At 44.3% G+C, this 24,119-nt stretch overlaps 1 protein-coding gene across 4 annotated transcripts in view; it reads right to left on the bottom strand.

Moving 5' to 3' along the window:
• LOC120318358 (GRIP1-associated protein 1-like) overlaps positions 1-24,119 on the bottom strand; it is an 84,650-nt gene that overhangs the window by 28,352 nt on the left and 32,179 nt on the right. For all 4 annotated transcript variants that reach the window (XR_005559471.1, XR_005559470.1, XM_039365844.1 and 1 more), the window contains 8 exons: positions 19,321-19,455; positions 18,060-18,155; positions 15,758-15,970; positions 14,641-14,754; positions 14,393-14,470; positions 11,301-11,396; positions 9,077-9,133; positions 7,594-7,693 (listed from right to left, as the gene is read on the bottom strand). Coding sequence is in view for 2 of the 4 variants with exons in the window: in XM_039365844.1 (XP_039221778.1) it covers positions 7,594-7,693; positions 9,077-9,133; positions 11,301-11,396; positions 14,393-14,470; positions 14,641-14,754; positions 15,758-15,970; positions 18,060-18,155; positions 19,321-19,455 (889 nt within the window). In the remaining 2 variants the exon portion in view is untranslated. The remainder of the gene's footprint in view (positions 1-7,593; positions 7,694-9,076; positions 9,134-11,300; positions 11,397-14,392; positions 14,471-14,640; positions 14,755-15,757; positions 15,971-18,059; positions 18,156-19,320; positions 19,456-24,119) is intronic.

The raw sequence follows: 24,119 nt of genomic DNA, 5'->3' as shown, positions 1-24,119 counted from the left end.
TGACTTGACAGCTCCCAGTTTAGCTTTGTCTGGCTAGGTCACGGGTCGGCAACCCGCGGCTCCGGAGCCTCATGTGGCTCTTTGAGCCTTCACTTGCGGCTCCCAGCCTCCTCTGCCATTTGCAGAGAGAGAGAGAGACAGAGAGAGGCACCTGCACTTTCCTTCTCTCTCTCTCTCTCCCCCCCCTCTCTCCCCCCCTCTCTCTCTGTATATATGTGTGTGTGTGTAAAAGAGAATAGCCTTACGCAGTTCTCTGACGAGCTGACAAGCTTATTGGGTGGGGCTCCTCCCTTTGCTGCATCTCTGCAGGAAGCAGGAAGAGCAGGAGAGAGCCAGCCCAATAAGAATGTGTGTCAGCTTGTTGGAGAAGAGCCTGAAGCCAGCTTGTCAGGTGAGCAGAAGATCGGAGAGAGGAAGACAGAGGGGGAAGAGAGAAAGAGAGAGAGAGAGAGAGAGGGAGAGAAAGAGAGGAAAGAGAGAGAGAGAGAGAGAGAGGAGAGAGAGAGGGAGACAAAGAGAAAGAGAAAGAGAGAGGGGGGAGAGGAAAGAGAGGGAGAGGAAAGAGAAAGAGAAAGAGAGAGGAAAGAGAAAGAGAGAAGGAGAGGAAAGAAAGAGAGAGAGGGAGAGGAAAGAGAGAGAGAGAGAGGAAAGAAAGAGGGAAAGTGAGCAAGAGAGAGAGAGAGGAAAAGAGAGAGGAAAGAGAGAGAGAGGAAAGAGAAAGAGAGTGGGAGAGGAAAGAGAGAAAGAGTGAGAGAGGAAAGAAAGAGAAAGGGAGAGGAAAGAGAGAGAGGAAAAAGAAAGAGAGTGGGAGAGGAAAGAGAGAGAGAGGAAAGAGAGAAAGAGAAAGAGAGAGGAAAGAGAGAGAGAGAGAGAGAGAGGAAAGAAAGAGAGAGGAAAAAGAGAGAGAGGGAGAGGAGAGAGAGAACTCATGCACAGCAGCCTCTATTTCTTTTAATTAAACTCTTCAATCAAGCTCCCTACCTCTTGCATGCGCACGCGCATCCGCGCACAACTTTTGCAGCTTCCAGTGTTTTCTTTTCTCTGGGAAACGGGTCCAAGTGGCTCTTTGAGTGTTTAAGGTTGCCGACTCCTGGGCTAGGTTGTCTTGCTGTCTTGAACCAAACCACCAATATTATTTAATTTTGTTTTCTATAATATATCTGGGATCTCTATGGGGCCCAGAATATTTCTGAAAGCCCAAATAAAGTTGGCAGCTGTTGCTTGGCTTTTGCCTATCACAATTCTGATTTTAAAAATTAAAGGTATCTGTTAAATTAGTTGGGTGAGCCTACAAGCCTCAGGGCACCAAATGTTTCAGATTGTCAGCCTCTGGCTAACTGTATTATTCCAAGGCAGGCGAGTAATAATTTCCACCATTCTTTAAAACCATAAACCAACTTACCACAAATCAAGGGGGGACTATGGGAGGCATAGTGACTGTAACCAGCATGCATGCTGCATTTGGGTATCAAACTTAATCATAAACTACTATGGTTAGGGAGTTTGCAAACTTGCTTCTCCAATTTTCCTCAGAGGAGGCAGATGGTATGGGGGGGGGAACACTAGCACGTTGTACAGTGAATGTATTGTGCAAATCAACCTGCTATGTCATAGTGTAACCCATCTTATCCATCATACTAGAGTGTTATGCACATAAAAAGGAAAAAAAAAAGATTGCCATTTTGAAATCAGGAAAAACCCAAGAATGTGAATGTACTTCAGAAAATTACACGCTTATATAAACCGAAAAGGCAAGGGACACTTTTAAAAAAGCAGACTGCAGAATATAGCTTCCCATACAGACCATCTGGTGCATCACCAATCCACTGAAACAACTGAGCTAGCTTTCTTTTGCTTTTGAAAACGGTGGTTTTAGTAGAAAACAAGGACCAACCTTTTAAAAGGTAAGATAAACAAGGTTAATACAGGCTACCAAGGAGACCTAAAAGGGAAAAATCTGCAACAGCTGCTACCTATTCTGTTTTAGACTTCTTGACTTAAGATTCTTCAAACTAGGGCTTTCTAAGTGTCCTGGCTGCCAGCTCTCCTCAGCCCCAGCCAGTATGATCTCTTTGCAGAAATAAAGGCACACAAGCACATACAGCAGGGGTCTTCAAACTTGGCCCTTTTATGACTTGTGGACTTCAACTCCCAGGAATTCTGGGAGTTGAAGTCCACAAGTCATAAAAGGGCCAAGTTTGAAGACCCCTGACATACAGTAATAGAAAGACAACAGCAAAAGCAGAGCTCAGCAGCAGATCCAGATTACTCTTTACAGTGATAAAGAATGAGAAGTTATGGTGGCCCTGATCCAATTCTATCCTTTTAACAGGCTTTTCTGAGATAGCTTTAGGCAAGCCGGATTTCTTTTACAGTATAAGGAGGAATATAATGGCTTCTCTTAAAGGCCTCACTTGGTCTTTGTGCACCCCACACGCTCCCACACAGGCACCATCTCTGCAAGCTGGGTCATACAGCTTTGAGGAGAACTAAGGTAGGTTTGCTATTTAAACTCAGCCATGAATCCAGGCTGTATCTTTTCTTTCTTCCCCAAATGGGAAGTTCCTTATGCCAGGATAGCTTCCTTATTCTGAGGGCTGCCTTCCCTGATGGGGAAAGAATATGTCCATTACTTGCTACCCAATGCTTTCAATGACTTGTTCTAAGGCAGTGATGGCGAACCTTTTAGAGACCGAGTGCCCAAACTGCAAGTCAAAACCCATTTATTTATCACCTGGTGCCAAGTGAGCATGGCTGTGGTGGTCATGGCAGACTACGTGGGTGTGGCCAAGGTCACCTCGATGTTGCTCGTGGGGAGGGATGCCTGTGGGGGCCGGGCAGGGTTGGGAGAGATCCAGGGGGTCTCTGCCAGCTGGGGCGGTGGGCAGGAGGCTCGTCCTGCGGGGTGAGATGAAACAGGGCGGGGGTGCCATTGTCACAGGGCAAGGCAAGGCAGGGGTCGGGGCAGCTGCTGTCTGACACCATCGGCCCCTGCACACAGAGGCCAGCGAGCGCATGGGGGCCAACAGTGTCCATCAGCAGCCACAGCCTGCCGGCCTCCCAACCGGTGCTCTCTGGGGCTTCGCAGCCCACCGCCAGCAGTTCAGAGAATCTGCCTCTGAGCTGAACGGCCGGCCGACAGTTGAGGAGGCGATGCAGTGGGTCATACCTGGGAAAAGGAGAGCATGCGAGGCCAGGAGGGATGGGATGGGGGAGAGGGAACCAGCCATACTGGGATGCATCTGGCCACGTGGGACCTCGGCAAGTTAGCGGGTGGCTGGTTGAAGAGGGATGGTTGCCATCTCCAGGGCAGGGCGTGCGTGCCCACAGAGAGGGTTCTGAGTGCCGCCTCTGGCACGCGTGCCATAGGTTCACCACCACTGTTCTAAGGTCACTGCTCAACAAGTGCGACAACCATTTAGGGACAGTCAGGACACTGGATCAAACTTGTATCCTGTCCTAGACAATTGACAGAATCCTACCAACATCTTTGTAGCTCCTCCCTGCTTCTTGATCATGTTCCATTGTGACATATTTTGTATAAATTCTCCCAGTTTTTATACTTCGTTAAGTGTAAAAAAAATGGAAAGGGGAGCAGAGTGCATGCAGCAGAATCTAAATGTAATAGCATTTCAGCAAACAGAGATCCGTTTTCTTCTGCCATGCCTCAATTAATAAGAAAAGAAAGGTTGAGGATGGAAAAGGTATTTCTTCTTTTCCATACTGACATCTACACCTGCCTGTAGAAACAGATATCCTATTACAAGGAAGGGCCTGTTGTCTTCCCATCTAGACCACCAACCAGGTTGATACTGCATTGTTTCATAAATTCTCTGCACCTCGTGTTTCTAGACCATCCTCTGATGCCAGAAATGGGATTTTTAGCAGTTGTCCAACCATCCAACACAACTTCAAGAGCTTCTCAAAAGGAGAGTGCTGGGTGCGTAGGAAGTGAAAGATCCTACAGCAAACACAGCAGCTGCTCAGCCTGGATGTTTAATTTTTAATTCAATCAGAAAAATAACAGACCTCTTCAGTGCTGGCAGCCTGAAGTAGAGAACCACAGGCACCTCCCTAATTCTGACCCAAGCCTCAAACTATATGTTCATTCAAGGACCATTCTTGGTTATTGATGCTGCAGAGGCCTGTCTTTCTCCACAGCCTGATCTTTTCTTTTAGCAATAGGCTAAGCTGGAGGTCACTGTTCTTTTGCCAAAGGAAGAAAGAGAGAAAAAGTCAATTTTATACTGGAAAACAGGCCTGCTTTGCACATTTTCTGCTTTGCAGAGGAACAACAAAGAAATTCAGAAAATTAAGACAATCTTTCTTGTACCAGGGGCCCTAGAGCAAAGCAGCAAGATAAACAAGCAGTTTGTAGGTTGCCTGGGGTTCAGGAAAATGGTTTGCTTCAGCCTTACTTTAAAGAGGGAGAAATATACAGGCTGTTTTATGCAACTAGCAATCCCTTTTGTAAAGCTGAGGGCAGAGAAGCTTAGAATGGATGGATTGTGCCTATAAAAATCATACAAGATTTTTGCAAGATCAATCATACAAGATTTTGCAAGATCAATGTGTGCTGAAAACATTTTACCATCTTTCCCACTCAAGGCATGGTTGTGATTAAGGAGAAGGCCCAATGACAAGATATGGCACCAATATTCCTCCAGTTGTTTCATAAGTATAAGCAGCGGGACCAATAAGCATGGGAAATAGCAAAGTTCAGCAACAGTAAGAGGGCCCTAGTGCACATAAATAACTCAGCTCATGAATGTGGCCTTGTACATGCAGTACAGGAGACACAAGTTTATAAAGCAGTAAAGGGCAAGAGGAACACTTTGGAGATAACTAGACTCTTTGGGTATCAGACAGCAGTTTAGCAGGTTATGATTTAAAAATCCTCACTTTATCCACTATCAAAGGAGTCAAGGAGCTTGGCTGCTGGGCCATATTTGATGGCACCTTCTCCAGAGCTCTCAATACGCTTCACTGAGGTGGATTTCCTAGTTTTGCAACCTAACTATGTCATTCATATATTACCGGTGGGCAAAGATGCCCAAACCCAGAGCTACCCTTAAAAAAAAAAAAGCCTTTTCCCCACCTTTGTTCATTCTACTTCATCTGCCATCCTGACTAGGCAGCCCGGCTCTGCTCCAATCCTAACTCATCTTCTCCTCTTTCCCCATTCAAAAGACTTCAACACAGACAGATACAATAAGTGCACTTCCCAGCATTCTCTCTCTTCCCAGAACACTCACAGAGCTGATCTAATGTTTTAATGCTTACTTCCCTGGGAGCAATTTCAACTCGCCTGGTTCCCCTCCCTCCAGACCACACACAGCTGGGACGGCCAGGTGCCTGATTGACCACTATACAAGCTGGACAGCTGGATTCCTATTCCTGTGGTGTCTGGAAATTGGAGACAGCATCATTTCTCCCTCCTGGAATACAGCTTATGTTCGTGACAATGCTGATCTAGGAGTTCTCAAAACTGCTACCAGTGCAAATTCTGGAAATAGATGTGTATTTTGCTTCCAATATTTCATTTGTTCCCAGGATTAAGTTCACGTCTTAAAAATGATGTTATAACAGATGCTGATAGAAATTTACAAACTTGGACACTCTTTCAGGGAGGCTCAGAGCTACAGGTGGGCAGGGGATAAATCAGAATATCCGGTAGGCTTTTAAATGCTGTGCAGGAGATCTGTCAGGATTTTTTCCTTTACCTGTCAAACAAAACAACTGTCTTCTCTATATTGTTGGAAAAAGCATTTATGGAAAAATAAGAACATCTCCTGCTCCAATTAGGGCCACAACCTGTACACCAGGTTCCTTTGATCATAGCTTCTAACTGCAGGTCTAGTCTAACAATAGCTAAGAATCCAGGAAAATCCTGAAGCCATGGACCTGCTGAGTACCATGCAGAATAATAATAGGAGCTAATTAGAGCCAAAAATTTTAAAAATAAATAGTCTTCTGTTGTGCCAAAATTCTGTTTGTTTCATCCCATTCAGATCTGCACTACGGTCAAGAACTCCACCATATTTCCTGCTTAGTCTGAGGTGTGTGTGTGTGTGTGTGTGTGTGTGTGTGTGTGTGTGTGTGTGTATAAAATAACTGAGGAATCAGCAGCATATTAATAGATCACCCCAAATTAATAAGATAACCTCTCTCATCTGCTTTTTAAAATTTACATGAAATCGTTAGATTTCCAAAATTAGAAGAAAGAAGAGCAAATATTGCAGCACCCAACAAGGAAGCAACCAGCTAGACAGCCTCTCTTTCTCTACTGATTGGAAACACCCACCCAGGAAAGAGCAGAAACACCATACAGAGCCCCCCTTCTCCAGTCCTTGGAGATAATCCAGAAGTATATCGTGGTCACTGGTACTAAATGCTAAAAGAACTAAGAGGGATGCACTTTTCTTACCTAACAAAGCCAACAAAAGCCATTCATCAGAATAACCTGTTAAATTTTCCATTCTGTTTCCAGGACTAAATCCAGACTAAAAAAGGGGTCAAATAATCTACTTGAATTCTGCAGCTGATGCCTCCTCCTCTACATCCTTCCTACAAAAGGGAAGGTTGGAGATGCAGTGGAAGCTGTCCAATGCTTGGATCCAGGAAAGTCTTCTTTAACAAGAAATATATTGCATCTCTAAAGCAGTGTTTCTCAACCTTGACAATTTTAAGGCATGTGGACTTCAACTCCCAGAATTCCACAGCCAGCATTGCTGGCTGTGGAATTCTGGGAGTTGAAGTCCACGTGTCTTAAAATTGTCAAGGTTGAGAAACACTGCTCTAAAGCAACTGGTACCACCCCTTCTCCTAGTGAGGTGCTGACCATCTCCTGAACCCAACTAGTAGAGCTGGAGTTCCCCCCACAAGTGGTGGATCTCATCCCACAGCGCATCCTATATCCTTCCCTTAAGAGTCTAGAAGCCAAAAATGAATCTGATAGCATTATAGAATCTTATGCAATCAACTTTTCCTGTTATGCCCGGGTAGAGCTCAGATTTTTGCATATATGAGCAATTCTTTTGGCAAACCATTGCACAACTCATACTGTAACAGCTGCAAATGGATCATTGTGCCTGCTCTTTCTCCACAGGGAGCAAAGGTAGAGAAATGCTGGCACTTGGCTGCCTTTACCACAAAAGTCTAAGCTCCAGGTCTACGAGTAAATGTGTCTTTCAAAGCAAATTTCTAAAGTTCCCAAAATACATTTGGAAAAAAAAAACATGCTGAATTAGTCATCCTGATGAAACAAAAAGAATGTTTTTAAGGTCGTTGAGTTTTGTTTTGAAGGCAAAATGACTTAAAGTAGGAATATTACTTAAACTGCTCAGTTCACTAAAGGGATTCTAGACAAGGGGTTGAAGTTACTCAGACGCAAAGATACTTTCCGATACCAAAATTCAGAATAAGAAGCCATCTTTGCATTTGAGAATTAATGGCCCCAATGGCTGCATTCAAGGCTGGGCCACAGGCTGAATTACAACACTGTATAAAGTAGAGAGGGAAAAATATCCAAACTCCTATATACACAAAGCCGTTGTCCCCTCTCCCCCCACAGCCATGATGGTCGCCTCCTACCTGTCCTACTCTTGCTGTTGGTCAAGATCTCCTGCAGGCGCTCTTGAAGTTTATCTGCTCGCTTCCTTTCCAGATGAAGCTGTCTTTTGAGGTCCTTCAGCTGTTTGTGGGGAAAAGAGAGATGTGGAGGAAATCAAAGCTGGATTCACTGATGCTTAGTCCCACCACTGGCTGTCCCACCCCCAATTTAGTTCTCTTTGCACAAGAGAAGCAAGCAAGCCTGCTATTCAGCACATGCATAATATAGGAAGTTAACTAATGTAATTGGGGCCAGGCACTCTGTCGCTAAGCGACGCGGTCAAAAAGTGTAAAATCATGTGACCATGCCGACTTACAATTGTGCATGGTGACTTGTGACTTCCTGTCGGCTTCCCCACTGATTTTGCTTGTCGGAAGCCAGCAGTGAAGATCACGTGACTGCAAGACACCATGACTGGCAAATTGTACATCAGTTACCAAATGCACAAATTGTGATCACATGACTGTGGGGGCACAACAAGAACTCTGAGGAATGGCCATAAGGCCCCTTGTTCAGTGTCACTGCATTGTAACTCTGAACTGCCACTGAATGAGCGATCACTAAGGTCTACTGTACTTCTCTTCTTCATTAGTATTGGCTTACAACCACCTTTTCTATACAAAAAGATAAGAACTGCAAATGTGTCATTTTAATTTCTGTAGGTAGTACATTCACATGGGTGGACATGAGGAAATCGTGGAATCAACATTACAATTAAGGTCAGAAAGTAAAATAAAGGCAGTTTTGAAAGCTTTGGAATTAGGCATTGGCTAGACATCTGCACAATTTAGCAATCTGCAGTTGCTGCCATGTACCGATAGCTTAGCATCTGAGCAGTGAGGCTAATTTCTCAGAATGGAAGGAAGAGGTTTTCCATGAGGATACCTTCCATCATGTGAAGTATCTCCAACTTCTGGAATAATCTTTATTCAAGCAACTCACACTTTTCTTTCTGGTTGCTTAAATAACCAGCAACAATGAGGAGAGAAGCCAGACCAGCGTGAAATATAGCTCAGTGGAGTAAGAGAAGTGGGCGTGACTCCACTGTAATTTAATGCATTTAAGATGAAGGGACTTTATCAGTTGGGTGTTTGTTCCATTACCCGAGTTACAATAAAAATCTTTCCAGAAAACCAAATGGTTCTTGTTTGCCAATTCTGCCAGCTTCACATGGCTTGATGTTTCCGACTTTCTTTTTTTTTAATTGGTGATGGTAGACTGGAATTTAGCAGTCTTGTCTTATAGTTTGCCAGCAATTCTCAACTTCACATTTCCTTCACGCTTTACAAAGGGGATGGAATAGAGACAAAACTGTCCTAGCTCCGCGATAAAATCATCTCAGCAGTTAATAGAGAAAAGCAAAGAACAGCAAGCTGAGGTCACAATAGCTCAACCAGCCAGAGAAAGTATGATGTGCACTCTTAGACCCCCGGCCAATTTCCATCGAGAATCCCTCCAACTTACTGCTGCATTCCCTTTCTTCTCCAGGATCCGTTGCCCATCTACTGTGTCCTTCACTTCCTGCCAAAGAGACATAACTGTTCACTTTATAAATCAAAATGGTATCTCTATCGCAGATGGTTAGCAGCAACGCAGCTCATGATTTCTTTCTCCGTTCATCTCATCTTTACAATGGCCCCTCTTTGCAAAGTAGGACTGCTGAGCTGCAAGCTATGGGATCTCTTTCTTACCTTCATATTCCAGGGGTGGGATAGAAGCAGAGTTTCTACTACTTTGAAAATGTCATACTATGAAGGAAAAAAAAAATGCACCAAATCTACTTCCCCTAGCTCAGGGGTAGGCAACCTTGGCTTTTTTATGACTTGTGGACTTCAACTCCCAGAATTCCTGAGCCAGCATGGCTCAGCTTGGAAACCCCTCCATTTCTCCTCAGCATGGCTGGCTCAGGAATTCTGGGAGTTGAAGTCCACGAGTCATAAAAGAGCCAAGGTTGCCTACCCCTGTCTTAGTTTTATCTCCAATCCCAATTAGCCCATCTACCACAAAAAGAGTACAATCACAAATTGAAGAAAAGCGAAGAGATGACTTTTGAGAAGTGTGTGGCAACTTAACAAACTCGAAGCTTAGCTTGGGAAAACAAGAAAACGTGAGGAAAAAAAAACTCATTTCTATATAATGTTACTACTTTTGGCAAGGACTCAAAAATAACTTCACAACTTTTCTCGGTTTGTGCTACTATTCGTACGATACGCTGTGCCATTATTGGAATTTCTTATAATAATATTTTACTTGGACTTATTTTAGTATCTTTGTTCTTATTTTTATATTTTACTATACAGGGAGTCCTTGACTTATGGCCACCATGGAGCCCCAAATTTCTGTTGCTAAGTGAGACATTTGTTTAAGTGAATTTTGCCCATTTTACAATTTTGCCAGTTATTAAGTGAATCACTGCAGTTGTTAAGTTAGAAACACTGTTGTTAAGTGAATCTGGTTTCTCCACTGACTTTGCTTGTCAGAAGGTCGCAAAAGGGGAACAGATGACCCTGGGACCCTGCGACTGTCATAAATATGAACCAGTAGCTAACCATCTGAATTTTGATCATGTGACCATGAGGAAGCGGCAATGGTTGCGTAAAAAATGGTCATAAGTCACTTTTTCCCAGTGCCGTCGTAACTTTGAATGGTCACTAAACGAACTGTTGTAAGTCGAGGACTTCCTGTATTTAATGTTCTTCTATTATATGTCAACTCTACAATGAGCATGGCTGCAGTCATTTTTTTTTTATTCTCATCTCTACAGAAAAATGTATTATTTCTATTATTAGGTGTTTTGTTTGCATCTGGCTAATAAATTTGATTGGTTGAGAAAGAAACAAAAGATTGCCCCAATTTGATTTTCTTTGGCATAAGACCGAAGGAAAGAAAAATGTGATTGGGCTTTCAAGATTCTGTTATTCCAGCCCATATTAATAAACGAGAGTTCTAATGTTTCTTGTGGTGTGTGTTTCCTGACCTAGCCTATCTTGAAGGACTGACAACAATCCTATTCTCTAAACTGGAGTAAGGGGATGCCTGAATAGTTGCATTGGGATGATTGAACTAAAGGCCAGCGCACTCACACAGCGCATTCATCTGCCATTAGCTACAGGAAAGCAGCTTTTTTGCTCTCCTAGCCCCACTGGTCACATCCAGAGATTAAAAAAGGGCAATCTGTAGAGAACTTGATTCTACTCTCCCAGGTCTAAAGAAAGCTTGCCTAGCGTCAAAATATATTTCTTTCCCTCCCCCCATTTTCCTTTTGGCACCATATTGAGCTGATTGTACACACTGCTGAAATAGTGAATTCCTGCACTAGGAGGAGGGGTGGTTTAGATGATCTCCAAGATTCCTTCCAATCCTTACGTTCTATGAGTCAATTATTCTCTTGAATATGATGGGAAGTTCTATGCTCAGATGTAGTAGTGATTAGCTTCTTTCTAACTCAACCAGGAATGGCTCCAAGAACCCCACTGCAAGAACCTTAGTTTGAATACATGAATCGGAGAGGGACAGCAGCACCATCTGTCTCTCCGTGCCAGAGTACTGCAACCATATTGGAGGAGGAGACATAATTCAGCAGGTGGGCCAAGTCCTGGCAGGAAGAGAGGGAACAGACGGTCGAAGGAAGTGCGCCCTGCCAAGCACCGGTTCCAGGAGGAAGCTGGCAGGCTCAGTGCATACACACCTGCTTCAGCCGGTTGACTGTGTCCATGTGCTCATTCCTGGCTTTTTCAATCTCTCGCAGTTTCTCCTTAGTTGCTTCCACCTCTTGGTCTTTTAACTGCAGAGGAAACAACCCAGTTGGAGCAGGAGAGGCAGGGGCAAGAAAGTTAAAAGGCAGAATAAGATTCCCACATTACTCTTCTTATATGGAAAATGCCCTTGGCTGAGAAAGACATTTTCAGGGAAAAAGCACAAACTGCATGGCTAAAATCTACCGTGTAGCTACTCTTCATCACGGCAGGAAAAAGCAGCTAACATGTGAAAGGAGCCCAAGAGGTAGCAATGGAGAAATCAGGAAAAGCGTAAAGAAAGAGAAGGGATGGTTGACATATTGCTCCTTCCTTCCTTCCTTCCTTCCTTCCTTCCTTCCTTCCTTCCTTCCTTCCTTCCTTCCTTCCTTCCTTCCTTCCTTCTATTTCTATAGCCACCATCTCAATAATTCTCCTCTCCAAGAGCTCTGATCCGCTGCTCTGCACATTAGCTGCAAAGATCCCATCCAGTTCAATAGCAAGAACTGTTAAACCTTAAGAGTTGCTGGACATGGCATCTCAGTCTACATTTTCAGGCCAACAGCCTGCATTTATCATCCAAAGATGCTTCAGGGATTCTTTAAGGAACTCTGATGGATGTTTATTGAGCGTGGCATGATTTTTATTAAAACAGTCCTGGTTATCTTCCCTTCCCATCTCCACCCCTTGCCACCATAAACAAGTGGAGAAATTCAGAGATCATAGTGGGGAAACGCATGATAGCTAAACAGATTTCAGTTTGCCCAGTAGCACCTCTCTGGGACCAAAAGATTGATAATGTGAGGTTGGTGCTGGTAGATGGGAGAATCAGCACAACAAATGTAACACTCAAGGCTAAGGTGAGTTACAAAGTCCCCTTTAAATTATAGGTGATTCATTGCCTTTGCCAATGGCTATGTGCTGGCTGGGAATCTTGGGGACTGTAGTACTAAACATGCCTGAAGAAGACTGATATTAACCTGCCTAACCATTCCACTGTAGGCCAGGGGTCCCCAACCCCTGGGCTACGGCCCACTAGTGAGCCTTGAGCCATTCGGAACCAGGCCCCAGAAGTGGCGGGTGAGCTCACATGCGCATCCTCACTCACCTGAATGCTCTCTTGCCCAATGCACATGCAGAACCATCCCCTCTCCCCCCTCCCACCTGCCAGTCCACAAAGCTGAAAAGTTTGGGGAACTCTGCTGTAGACCATACAAACCAAACACCAATAAAAAGTAGATTAAAATTCCACCTCAGCAATATTATTTCAAAAGCCCTTGGATGTTTTGCTACCAGCTACCTCTGGAATGCCTGTTTTAATTAAAGAGAAAGCCGAAGACTAGCTGGAAAAGCTGCATTTAAATAGTTACTATGGCTATTTTATTAATTTGAAAAGCTTGAAGAAGAGAAGACAGCCGGGAGCAGCAACTCAGAAGGCTTTTTCCCCCCCTCGATGATACTTGCCTCTCCAAGGATGATCAGGACATCTACCAGAGATTTCGCAGTACAAATCTTACTTTAAATATGGACATTTCCTCATTCTTCTGATACCTGCTCAAGCCTAGTCCCAGAGGGGTCCAACCTTAGCCAGGTTGGAATATAAGATACAGATAAATGCTCACATCCTGCCTGTTTTAAAAAGGTTTCAATGACAAAGTGTTTGCACTTGAGTTTACCGTGAAAGTCTTGAGCAGTTTGTCACTTTCCAGCCTTTCTCTCAGTGACTAATCCAGACATGTCAAACACAAGGCCCGGGGGCCGGATGCGGCCTGCGAAGTGGTTTCATGTGGCCCGTGAAGCTATCCTGAAAACAGTGAGGGAATGGCCCCCGCTGCCTTGGCCCTGGCCCAGGCCGGACAGGAACCAATGTACAATTTTGTGGTGGGCATCTATGCTGAAATGCATTCAGTCTTAGCTCCACAAGGCCGTCTGGAAACAGCTAGGAACCAGCCCCTGCCGTGCTGGCCCCCCCCCGGGTGCATGCTGGGCAGATGTCACCCTTTGTGAGGAATGAAGAAATGCACCATTGCCTGGAAGTGGCCAGTAAATGGCCCTCGCCTACTTCACATATCCGGTTTGATGGGCTCTGCCTTAGTCCCACCCCTTTCTGCCAGAGACTCTCAGATCTGTCCCACTCCTACCCAGGCCCCCACAGGCACCCTTGTTGTGAATGATGTAGGGCTGGCCATGCCCACCCAGTAGGCCACACCCACCCCATCCACGCCCACCCAGTAGGCCACACTCACCTGCCCCCCCCGAGGGCAACCGCAATGCTAATGCAGCCCTCAATGAAATTGCGTTTGACACCCCTGGACTAATCAAAGGAAAAGTTGATATCAAGGACAAAGATAACATTTCTGCCTACAACAATCCAGTTATGGAATTTCTCCCCCCAAAAAGTCTATCTAAAATCAGTGCTCTCAAGCAAAAAACTTTTTATTTAAACACATAGACATATTATGTACCTTTTCCATTTTTTTATATGCTCTTTTAATGTTGATTTTTCTGACTAAAGTCGTAAACTCAATCAGGAATCCAATGTGATAAAAACGAGTGTAAACAGTTTTCAGAAAAAGTCACTCATTCACATTCATGAAAGAGGTTCTTCTTGAGCATTTCAGAAAAGCACCGTGGCATATTTTTTAGAATTGTTATGTGTGGAGCACCTGTGGCCCTCCAGATTTTATGAATTACAATTCCCAGAATCCCTCACATCAGTCTCAATGGCTGAGACTGCTGGGAATGGAAGATCACCAGCACTGAGGGCTACAGATCCCCCTAGCCATGTCTTACATTAACCATGTCTGGAAGGGACCAGAAATTCATTAGACCTAGCAGCCAGTCCACTGTAGATGAAAGCAGGCTGATCTTCACATCAGCACCGTATCAACCGATTGGGTGAAATAAGTCACACCTAAATGGCAGAAGCAGACAAAACCCCTTAACTGAGAAATTGGCACTGTTATGCCAGACAGCGTGGAAACAAATCAGTCTCTGTCATTTCTCATGCCTGGGGAGGAATAGACAAATTCGCAGCCCCCAATACCTGTAAATCAGCTGCATGCTGCTCTTTGCAGATTCTCAGGTCCTCCATGTGTTCCTGCTGGTGCTTCTCTATCGACTCCTGGGGAAGAGGACAAAAATCAGATGCTCAATAAAAGACTTGAAAGGAACCTGACTGGCCCATCCAGAGAATGCCAATTGAATCAATAGATCAACACTGCAATAGATACACAAAAACTGATTTCTACAACTGGAAGGAGGTACTGCTCCGTAGCTCTTCCAAATCAGTACCTCTGCCTCTTTAAGCCGCCGTTCGAACCAGCCCTTGGTGCCATCCATGGATTGGATCTGGAGCCGTAGCTCCTCCACAGTTTGTTGCATGGATTCCAGTTCTTGGCTACGAGCCTAATGAAGAAGAGGAAGGAAAAGACTGCAGACAATTCAAAAAGGGAAGGAAATTAAAGACACCTAGGGTGTCCTTTGTCCCGTGGGAAACCACAAAATTTCACTATTTTAGTGTGAGATCCAAAGCTCCCTTGGTGATCCTTCCTAGCAAAGCCTTACCAGTGATTTTCTTTCTTGGCCCCAACATATTGTGCATGTTAACAGTTGTAACCTAGGCAGCAGCTTACCTAGAATTTATAGCTGATCAATTTTAGATAATCTTTGCTGCTTGCTCCTTCTCCCAAAGTTAGAAAGTTCTTCCTCCCTTGGAGAATGTGTCTTGAAATGCTCAACTTTACTGAGAAAGGCAGGAAGACAGATCAAATTTCTGATCCTTAAGCCTTGAATGTTCCCCTGGGGGAATGGGACCACTCACTGCAGCCAGGTGGGCGTGACCGGGAAGGCATGGCCATCTGAGTGCCGCCAGGTGAGCGTGGGTGAGTGGGCATGGGCGGGTCGACGCAAAGGATTAGGTCACTCCCACTCACCCTGAAGTAATCAGTGCTCAGTCATTGCAGGGTGCAAATATGGCTGCCCGCCTTTGCAGCGTTTATTGCCTTTTATACAGTTTTCCAAGCAGCAAAAGTTTAACATGGCAATAGCATAGCAATAGCATTTCATCGGTTAAACTCCTTACCAATCCTTAAGAATAGAAAGCCAGAGGCCCAAAACAGGGAGCAGTTGGCTGTAACATCGTGTTGGTGTAAGCTAGCTGATATCAGGCAGGTAAGGTCATTGTACCAGCCTGGGGTAGTTTCCCACATTGCCATGGCGATATGTAGGGATGAGACAATGTAGAGAGAAGAGGCACACAGGTGTTGGAAGGCCAGTTTGCTTCACACGACCTCTACCTGGCCCCCACCTCTACATCACCCATATCCACCTGGTGGCACTCAGATGGCCACGCCTACCCAGTTTGCAGTGAGTTGTCATAGACCCTGCCCCTGATGCCTTGAACTCATACCTTCTCCTCCTTGAGCTGGCCACGCAGCTCGTCCTCTTGTCGTTTCTTGTGCTCATGCAGCTCCCGCAGCTCCCGCTCATAGCGCGCTCTCACAGCCAGCATCTCTTTCTCGTGCTGCAGACGGAGGTTACCGAGCTCTTCCTTGTGGCGCCCCTTTTCTTGCTGGGTCTCAATGGCCATCTCATCTAGCATGGCCTTGCGTTTCTCTGCTGTCTGGAAAGCACATGCACAGCACTACATTCCACTTCCAATATAACAGGGAAGCCCTGGCAATAAGGAGTCAGATGCAAAATTCCTCATCCCTCTACACCCCCGAGTATAAGACCAAGTATCCAGGCAGTCCTCGACTTACAACAGTTCATTCAGTGACTGTTCGAAGTTACAACAATGCTGAAAAAGTGTCTAATCACCGTTTTTCACACTTCAGACCACTGCAGCATCCCCGTGGTCGAATGATCAAAATTCAGAGGCTTGGCAACTGACTCATATTTATGACGGTTGCAGCGTCCCTGGTGTCATGTGATCCCCTTTTGCGACCCTATGGCAAGCAAAGTCAATGGGGAAGCCACATTCACTTAACAGCCGTGTTACTAACTTAATACCTGCAATGATTCATTCAACAAGTGGGGTAAGAAAGGTTGTAAAATGGGGCAAAATTCACTTAATAAATGTCTCACTTAGCAACATGAATGTTGGGTGCAATTGTGGTCGTATGTTGAGGACTACCCGTACCTTAGTTTCAATAAAAGAGAATATTTGTAGCTCAGGATTGAATGGTGAGGCCCTTGGTGGAAAACCCACTTCTTTCTAGCACTGATGATGTTACTTAGGTAGTGAAATGTCTACAAGAAAATAACCAAGAGTGCCAAGGACCCCATACTTTAGTTTACCGTATATGCCGGCGTATTAGGCGACCCGGCGTATAAGACGACCCCCGTCTTTATAGCCGGGCCGCATTCCTAGAACGTCGTCTTATACGCCGGAAACTACCAGTATTTCCGGCGTATAAGACGACTCGGCGTATAAGACGACCCCCGTCTTTGGCGCCGATTTCAGCACTCGTGGAAGTCGTCTTATACGCCGGCATTTACGGTAGTTTATAAAGACCAACCTGATAAAGGTGGGGTGCAGGATATAATATGTCCAAGGTTTTTGTTAAAAGGTTGATAACAGAGATGCTGTTTATCTTGAGAAGCATAAATGACATTTGCATTTTGAGACCAAAATCCTTGGCTTCTTTAAAAACACAATGCACTAATTTCTAGTCTTCACAGTTGCACTGAGAAATTTCAAAAGTCTATAGGCTCTTTCTGGAGAAAGTCAGAAAAATCAGGCAAAATGGAACGGCTTCATAGCCAGCAGATACCATTATAGCATCTTGCAGTGTTCCCCTAGCTCAGGGGTCGGCAACCTTAAACTCTCAAAGAGCCGCTTGGACCCATTTCCCAGAGAAAAGAAAACACTGGGAGCCGCAAAAGTGGGAGGAAGCTTGATTGAAGAGTTTAATTAGAAGGAAATAGAGGCTGCTGTGCATGAGTTCTCTTCCTCTCTCTCTCTCTCTCCCTCCCTCCCTCTCCCTCTCTTTGTGTCCCTCCCTCTCTCTTTCTCTCTTTCTCTCTTTCCCCTCTCTCTTCCTCTCTCCAATCTTCTGCTCACCTGGCAAGCTGGCTTCACGCTGTTCTCCGACAAGCTGACACACATTCTTATTCGGCTGGCTCTCTCCTGCCCTTGGTCTGCCAGTCTTCTTCCCCCACTCAGTGTGTGTGTGTGTGTGTGTGTGTGTGTGTGTGTGTGTATGAGAGAGAGAGAGAGAGAGAGAGAGAGAGAGAGAGAGAGAGAGAGAGAGAGAGAGAGAAGCGCAAGTGCCTCTCTCTGCAAATGGCGGAGGAGGCTAGGAGCCATAGGAGAAGGCTCAAAGAGCTACATGCGGCTCCAGAGCCGTGAGTTGCCGACCCGTGCCCTAGCTACTCTTCTTCTTTCAATGTCCTTATTCCATTCCTCCTTGTCCTTTACTTTCTTCTATTCTATTTTGCTCCAAATTTCATGAGTTTCTGCTCATAAACAAAATACTGAATCATAGTTAATTCAGAGCAGAAACTCATAAACCCTTATTTGGGGTTTAAGGGATTTTTGCCAAATGGTAGCGTGCTTTGGAAACAAAGGAAATTAGTTTAGAAACCTCAATGCAGAAAGGGAGAAAGAAGCAGGCCATAGTCTGGCATTCTTCTGCTCATATACAAATGTCAAGCCATGATTGTAGTTGTCTGAATGAGCCACAATGCATACCTCTAGTCTAGCTTACCTTCCTTACTTCATCAAGCTCTTGTAATAATCTCTCTTTTTCCTGCCCAAGTTCTTGAACTTGCTCCATAAGACGAGCATTGCCCCGGAGTGACTCCTACAATAAAAGGTGAAGATAATGAAAAATCCTATCTTCTAAAACAGTGGTTCTCAACCTGTGGGTCGGGACCCCATTTGGGGTCGAATGACTATTTCATGGGGGTTGCCAAACCATGCTGTCCGCCATTTTTTTCCCTTTTCCCTAGCTCCACTACTCCCTCTTATTGGTGGCCACACCCACTTGGGGGTCACCACAACATGGGGAACTGTATTATGGGGTCACGGCATTAGAAAGGTTGAGAATCACTGTTCTAAAACAACCCTTTTGTTTATCTGCACCACGGTTTTGTCAGGCTGTCCACTGTCTCTGACAGAAGTCGACGACACCAAAAACATTTAAACAGAGAAAAACCATCACAAAACAGCCCTGGCCCAAACCCATATTATTGAAATATCTAAAGGATTATAGTAGCCAACGACATAAAGCACTTTGAGCATCCCACTTCAATTCTACACCTATGCTAAGCCCTTTAAAGTAAGAGTGAAAACGGGAATTGGTCGGGTGAATTACCTAGCCTCCTTTCACACTGACAAATTTAAAACAGATTCAGGATTAAAGTACCAATACCATTTGAAATGAAAGTATGTGGTACATTGGGAAGAACTTTGCTAACACACCAAAATGGGGTCCGGAATCTAGGTGGCAGTTGGAAGGGCAACAAGAGTAGGAGGAAGCGATCGGTAAAGGCAGAGGTCCCCAACCTTTTGGGCACCAGGAACCAGTTCTGTGGAGAGAGTTTTTTCCGCGGACCGGAAGGGGCAGGGTTTTGTGTGCTGCCTGCATCCCGCGGATGTGGCTTTGCTTGGTTTTGCGGACCGGTTGCTGGCACGCCGCAGCCCGGTACTGGTCCACGGACCGGGGGTTGGGGACCTCTGTGTAAAGGGATCAAATAATCAGAAGGCAAGTGTAAAAAATGAAATCACAGGCAAGAGGATGTGAGGAGTAATAAAACAATCCTCTTGTACCATTAATATTTACCTTCTTGCTCCTTCTTTCTCTTCGTGCCATAAAGGTTCGAAATGGGGCATTTTGCATAGTGTGCTCAGGGGCGGTAGGAGGAAAGAAATACAGGATGTGCAAAGAGCTTGGCTGGGCCTTGTAAGCAGCGGCCTTGTGCTTGGGGCTACCACAGGGCCTGTATGGATCTAATGCCTTGGCCCACCTGCAACTGTGTGTTGAGGTCATCCCACTGGGCAGCCAACGCCTCCTTCTCATTCAGACGCTGCTGCAGCTCGTCTCCCAATGCTGCCACCTGTTCTCGCATCAGATTCATTTCTTGAGTCTTAGATGTCTGGATCTACAGGGCAAGAATGCAGCAGGGCAAGAGAGGAAGGAGAAAGTTAACAGTCCTTTCAGAAAAATCACATGGCACTCTGGCCTACCCTCCACACAGCAACCTGTCAACAATGTGGGTTGGTTTTTTTCCTTAAAAAAGAATTACAAACCATAGATTCCCCCCCCCCCGCTCCTCATACTCAAGCACATTTCCATACGCTACTGAGCTCTCATGTATTTTTTTTTATTCTTTTGGTTTCACAAGAACATTTTTAATTCACTTTATGGTAAAAATGAATGATGCTTCTGATGTTACCCATTGCAGACAATCATTTGATTTCACGCTTAATTAAAGTTCACAAACCAGCTTCAAATTCCAGTGACAACAGGGATTATTATGATTAATTATAATGGATGCACACACATTTCTTAACAACAGAACAATCAAAGGATATGGGCAACGGGGAGAACTGAAAGGCTTTGCCATTGACTCCTAGTCTCCTAATCTTAGACAAGATTGTTATCTCTGTATCCAGCCTCATTAGTTTAATCTCTATGAAAACCCACAGAAAAATGTTTTTAATGCAGATGAATTTTTAAATATTTTTGAGGTGCAAATTAGCCTTTTTTATTTTTTTTATTTTTCTTTTACTTAGTCAACATTCCAGCATGCGGAACTATGGGATTTGATATAAATTATGCTAATTTGTAGTCGAATAAGAATTCTTAGTACCAGCACATTTTTATCGGTTTCGCGTAGGATTATCAAAATATTCAGAAATGCAGAGTGATTTCAGACTAACTGGGATTCATTTTAAAAAGGTAAATTATAGATTTTATAATTATGTTATCATTTACAACTTGCCTTTAAAAACTAAAACTTGGCTAATCAGAAATTGCTCTGAGCTTCTGGTCTACTGAAAGGAAAGAATTCATAAAGAAGTCTGTAGCACTGTAAGCATGAAATATAGTGTAGCTCTTGCAATATCATAGATTCCAAGGGTTTTATGCTATTTTTCTTTAAAATGTAATTATTACCCAAAAAGTGCTTAAATGGAGATTGCTTTCATTCATGCAATGACATCATACAATATTCTAACAATCTTTTCTCCACGTCCTCTTCAACCAGCTTTCTCCAATCCACCGTACAACTCCCATAATTTCCAACTAGCATGTCTTACATCTAGAGTTTGGGAATGTTGATCTATATCAAAGTGTTTGAAGAAGTGTCAGGTCTAAGGTAATATGCCAATAATGGTTCATTTTCATACAGCAGATGTGACTGTTGGCACAATCACCTGTCCATGTCAAGTTAGAAAACAGGAATTTTATCCTGTCATGAATGACAAATCTAACATCTGTGATATTTTCATCGTCCTCATCATCATACCTTCCTATTCCCCAAGGGGGGGGGAAGAGAGAGAGAGAGGGGGGGGGGAAAGGACAGAAAGAAACAGAGAAAGAGACAGAGACAGAGAGAAAGAGAGACAGAGACAGAGAGATAAAGAGACAGAGAGAGAGACAGAGAGATAGAGAGAGAAAGAGAGAGACAGACAGATACAGAGACAGACAGAGAAAGAGAGAGAGAGAAAAACAGAGAAAGAGAAAGAAAGACAGAGAAACAGAGACAGAGACAGAGAGAGAAAGAGAGACAGAGAGAAAGAGAGACATATAGAGAGAGACAGAGACAGACAGATACAGAGAGATAAAGAGAGAAACACACACAGAGACAGAGAAAGAGAGAAACACAGAGAGAGTCAGAGAGACAGAGAGAAAGACAGAAGAAGAGAGAGACAGAGAGATACAGAGAGAGACAGAAAGACAGATAGACAGAGAGAGAGAGAGACAGAGACAGAGAGAGAGACAGACACAGAGAGAAACAGAGAAAGAGACAGAGACAGAGGGAGACACAGACATAGAGAGAAAGAGACAGACAGAGAAAGACAGACATAGAGATATAGACAGAGAGATAGAGAGAAACGGAGACAGAAACAGAGAGACAAAGAGAGACAGAAAGAGAGAGAGACAGAGAAAGAGAGATAGACAGAGAGATTCAGAGAGACAGAGAGAAAGAGAGAGAGAGAGAAATAGAGATAGACAGAGACAGAGAGACACAAAGAGAGAGAAAGAGAAAGAGAGAAAGAGAGAGAGAGAAAGAAAGAAAGAGAGAGACAGACACACACAGAGAGAAAGAGACAGAGATAGAGAGACAGAGACATAGATAGAGAGAGAGAGACAGAGAGAGACAGAGACAGAGAGAGAGAGAAAGAAAAAGAGAAAGAGAGCGAAAGATATATATATATAGACAAAGAGAAAGAAAGAGAGAGAGAAAGAGAGAAAGAGAAAGAGAGAGAAAGAGAGAGAGAAAGAGAAAGAGAGAGAGAGAGAGATAGAGAAAGAGAGAGAGAGAGAAAGAGAGAGAAAGAAAGAGAGAGAGAGACAGAGACAGAGAAAGAAAGAGAGAGACAGAGATAGACAGACAGACAGAGAGAAATAGACAGAGACAGAGACAGAGACATAGATAGAGAGAGGAGGCAGTGAGACAGAGAGAGACAGAGACAGACAAAGAGAGAGAGAGACAAAGAGACAGAGAAAGAGAGAGAGACAGAGAAAGAGAGACACAGAGACAGAGAGAGAGGCAGAGAGACAGTGAGAAAGAGATAGAGACACACACAGAGAGAGAGACAGACAGAGAAAGAGACACAGAGAGAAAGAGGCAGACAGACAGACAGAGAGAGAGACAGAAAGAGAGAGACACAGAGACAGGGACAGAGAGAGAGAGACAGAGACACAGAAAGAGACACAGACAGAGAGATAGAGAGAGAGACACACACAGAGAGAGACAGAGAGAGAGAGACAGAGATAGAGAGAGAGAGAAAGAGAGAGATGGAGAGAGATAGAGACAAAGAGAGAGACAGAGATAGACAGAGAAAGAGAGACAGAGAGACAAGACAGAGAAACAGAGAGACAGACAGAAAGAGACAAAGAAAGAGAGAGACAGAGACAAAGAGACAGACAGCAAGAGACAGAGAAAGAGAGAAAGACAGATAGGGAGAAAGAGAAAGAGAGACAGAGACAGAGAGAGAGACACAGAGAGAAAGAGAGAGACAAAGAGACAGAGAGAGATAGAGACAAAAAGAGAAACAGAGAGAGATAGAGAAAGAGAAAGAGAGATAGAGAGACAGAGACAGAGACAGACAAACACACACAGAGAGAGACAGACAGACAGAGAAAGAGACACAGAGAGATAGAGAGACAGAGAGAGAGAGACAGAAAGACCGAGATAGACAGACAGAGACACACACAGAGAGAGAGACAGACAGAGAGACAGACAGACACAGAGAGAAAAAGACACAGAGAGATAGAGAGACACAGAGAGAGAGAGAGAGAGACAGAAAGACCGAGATACAGAGAGACAGAGACAGAGATAGAGACCGAGAGACCGAGACCGAGAGAAAGAGAGACAGAGATAGACAGAGAGACAGAGACAGAAATAGAGAGAGACAGAGACAAAGAGACAGAGAAAAACAGACAGACAGAAAGAGACACACACAGAGAGACAGAGAGAGACAGAGACTGAAAGACAGAGACAGACAGAGAGACAGGGAAAGAGAGAGAGACAGAGATAGAGAGACAGAGAGAGGGAGAGAGAAATAGAGTGAGAGAGAGATAGACAGAGAGACAGAGAGATAGAGAAAGAGAGATAGAGAAAGGGAGAGAGAAACAGAGAGAGACAGAGACAGAGACAGAGAGAAAGAGAGAGAGAAAGAGAGGGAGAGAGAGACAGAGAGACAGAGAGAGAGACAGAGAGAGACATACAGAGAGATAGAGACAGAGAGACAGAGACAGAGAGAGAGAGAAAGAAAAAGAGAGAGAAAGAGAAAGAGAGAGAAAGATATATATATATATATAGACAGAGAAAAAGAAAGAGAAAGAGAGAGAAAAAGAAAGAGACAGAAAGAGAAAGAGAGAGAGAGAAAGAGAGAGAGAAAGATAGAAAGAGAAAGAGAGAGAGAAAGAGAGAGAGAGAAAGAGAAAGAGAGAGAAAGACAGAGACAAAGAAAGATATATAGAGAGAGAGACAGAGACACACAGAGAGAGACAGAGAGACAGAGACATAGATAGAGAGAGACAGAGACATAGATAGAGAAAAAGAGACACACAGAGAAAGAGAGAGACAGACACAGAGAGAGTCAGAGAGACACAGACAAACAGAGACATAGAGATAGAAAGACACAGAGAGACAGAGAGAGAAAAAGAGAGAGAGAGACAGAAAAAGACAGAGAGAGACAGAGACAGAGACAGAAAGACAGAGAGACAGAGAAAGACAGAGAGGTAGAGGCCGAGAGAGACCGAGAGAGAGAGAGATAAAGATAGAGAGAGACAAAGAGAGACACAGAGAAACAGAGAAAGACAGAGAGACAGAAAGAGAGAGAGACAGAGAGACAGAAAGAGAGAGACAAAGACAGAGACAAAGAGAGACAGAGACAGAGAGAGACAGAGACAGAGAGACAGACAGCAAGAGACAGAGAAAGAGAGAAAGACAGATAGGGAGAAAGAGAAAGAGAGACAGAGACAGAGAGAGAGACACAGAGAGAAAGAGAGAGACAAAGAGACAGAGAGAGATAGAGACAAAAAGAGAAACAGAGAGAGATAGAGAAAGAGAAAGAGAGATAGAGAGACAGA

Source organism: Crotalus tigris, unplaced genomic scaffold, assembly GCF_016545835.1.
Source record: "Crotalus tigris isolate CLP2741 ecotype Arizona unplaced genomic scaffold, ASM1654583v1 scf7180000020200.116860, whole genome shotgun sequence".
Taxonomy (NCBI): domain Eukaryota; kingdom Metazoa; phylum Chordata; class Lepidosauria; order Squamata; family Viperidae; genus Crotalus; species Crotalus tigris.
The sequence above is the reverse complement of the archived record's forward strand: the minus strand, read 5'-3'. Positions and strand labels throughout refer to the sequence as shown.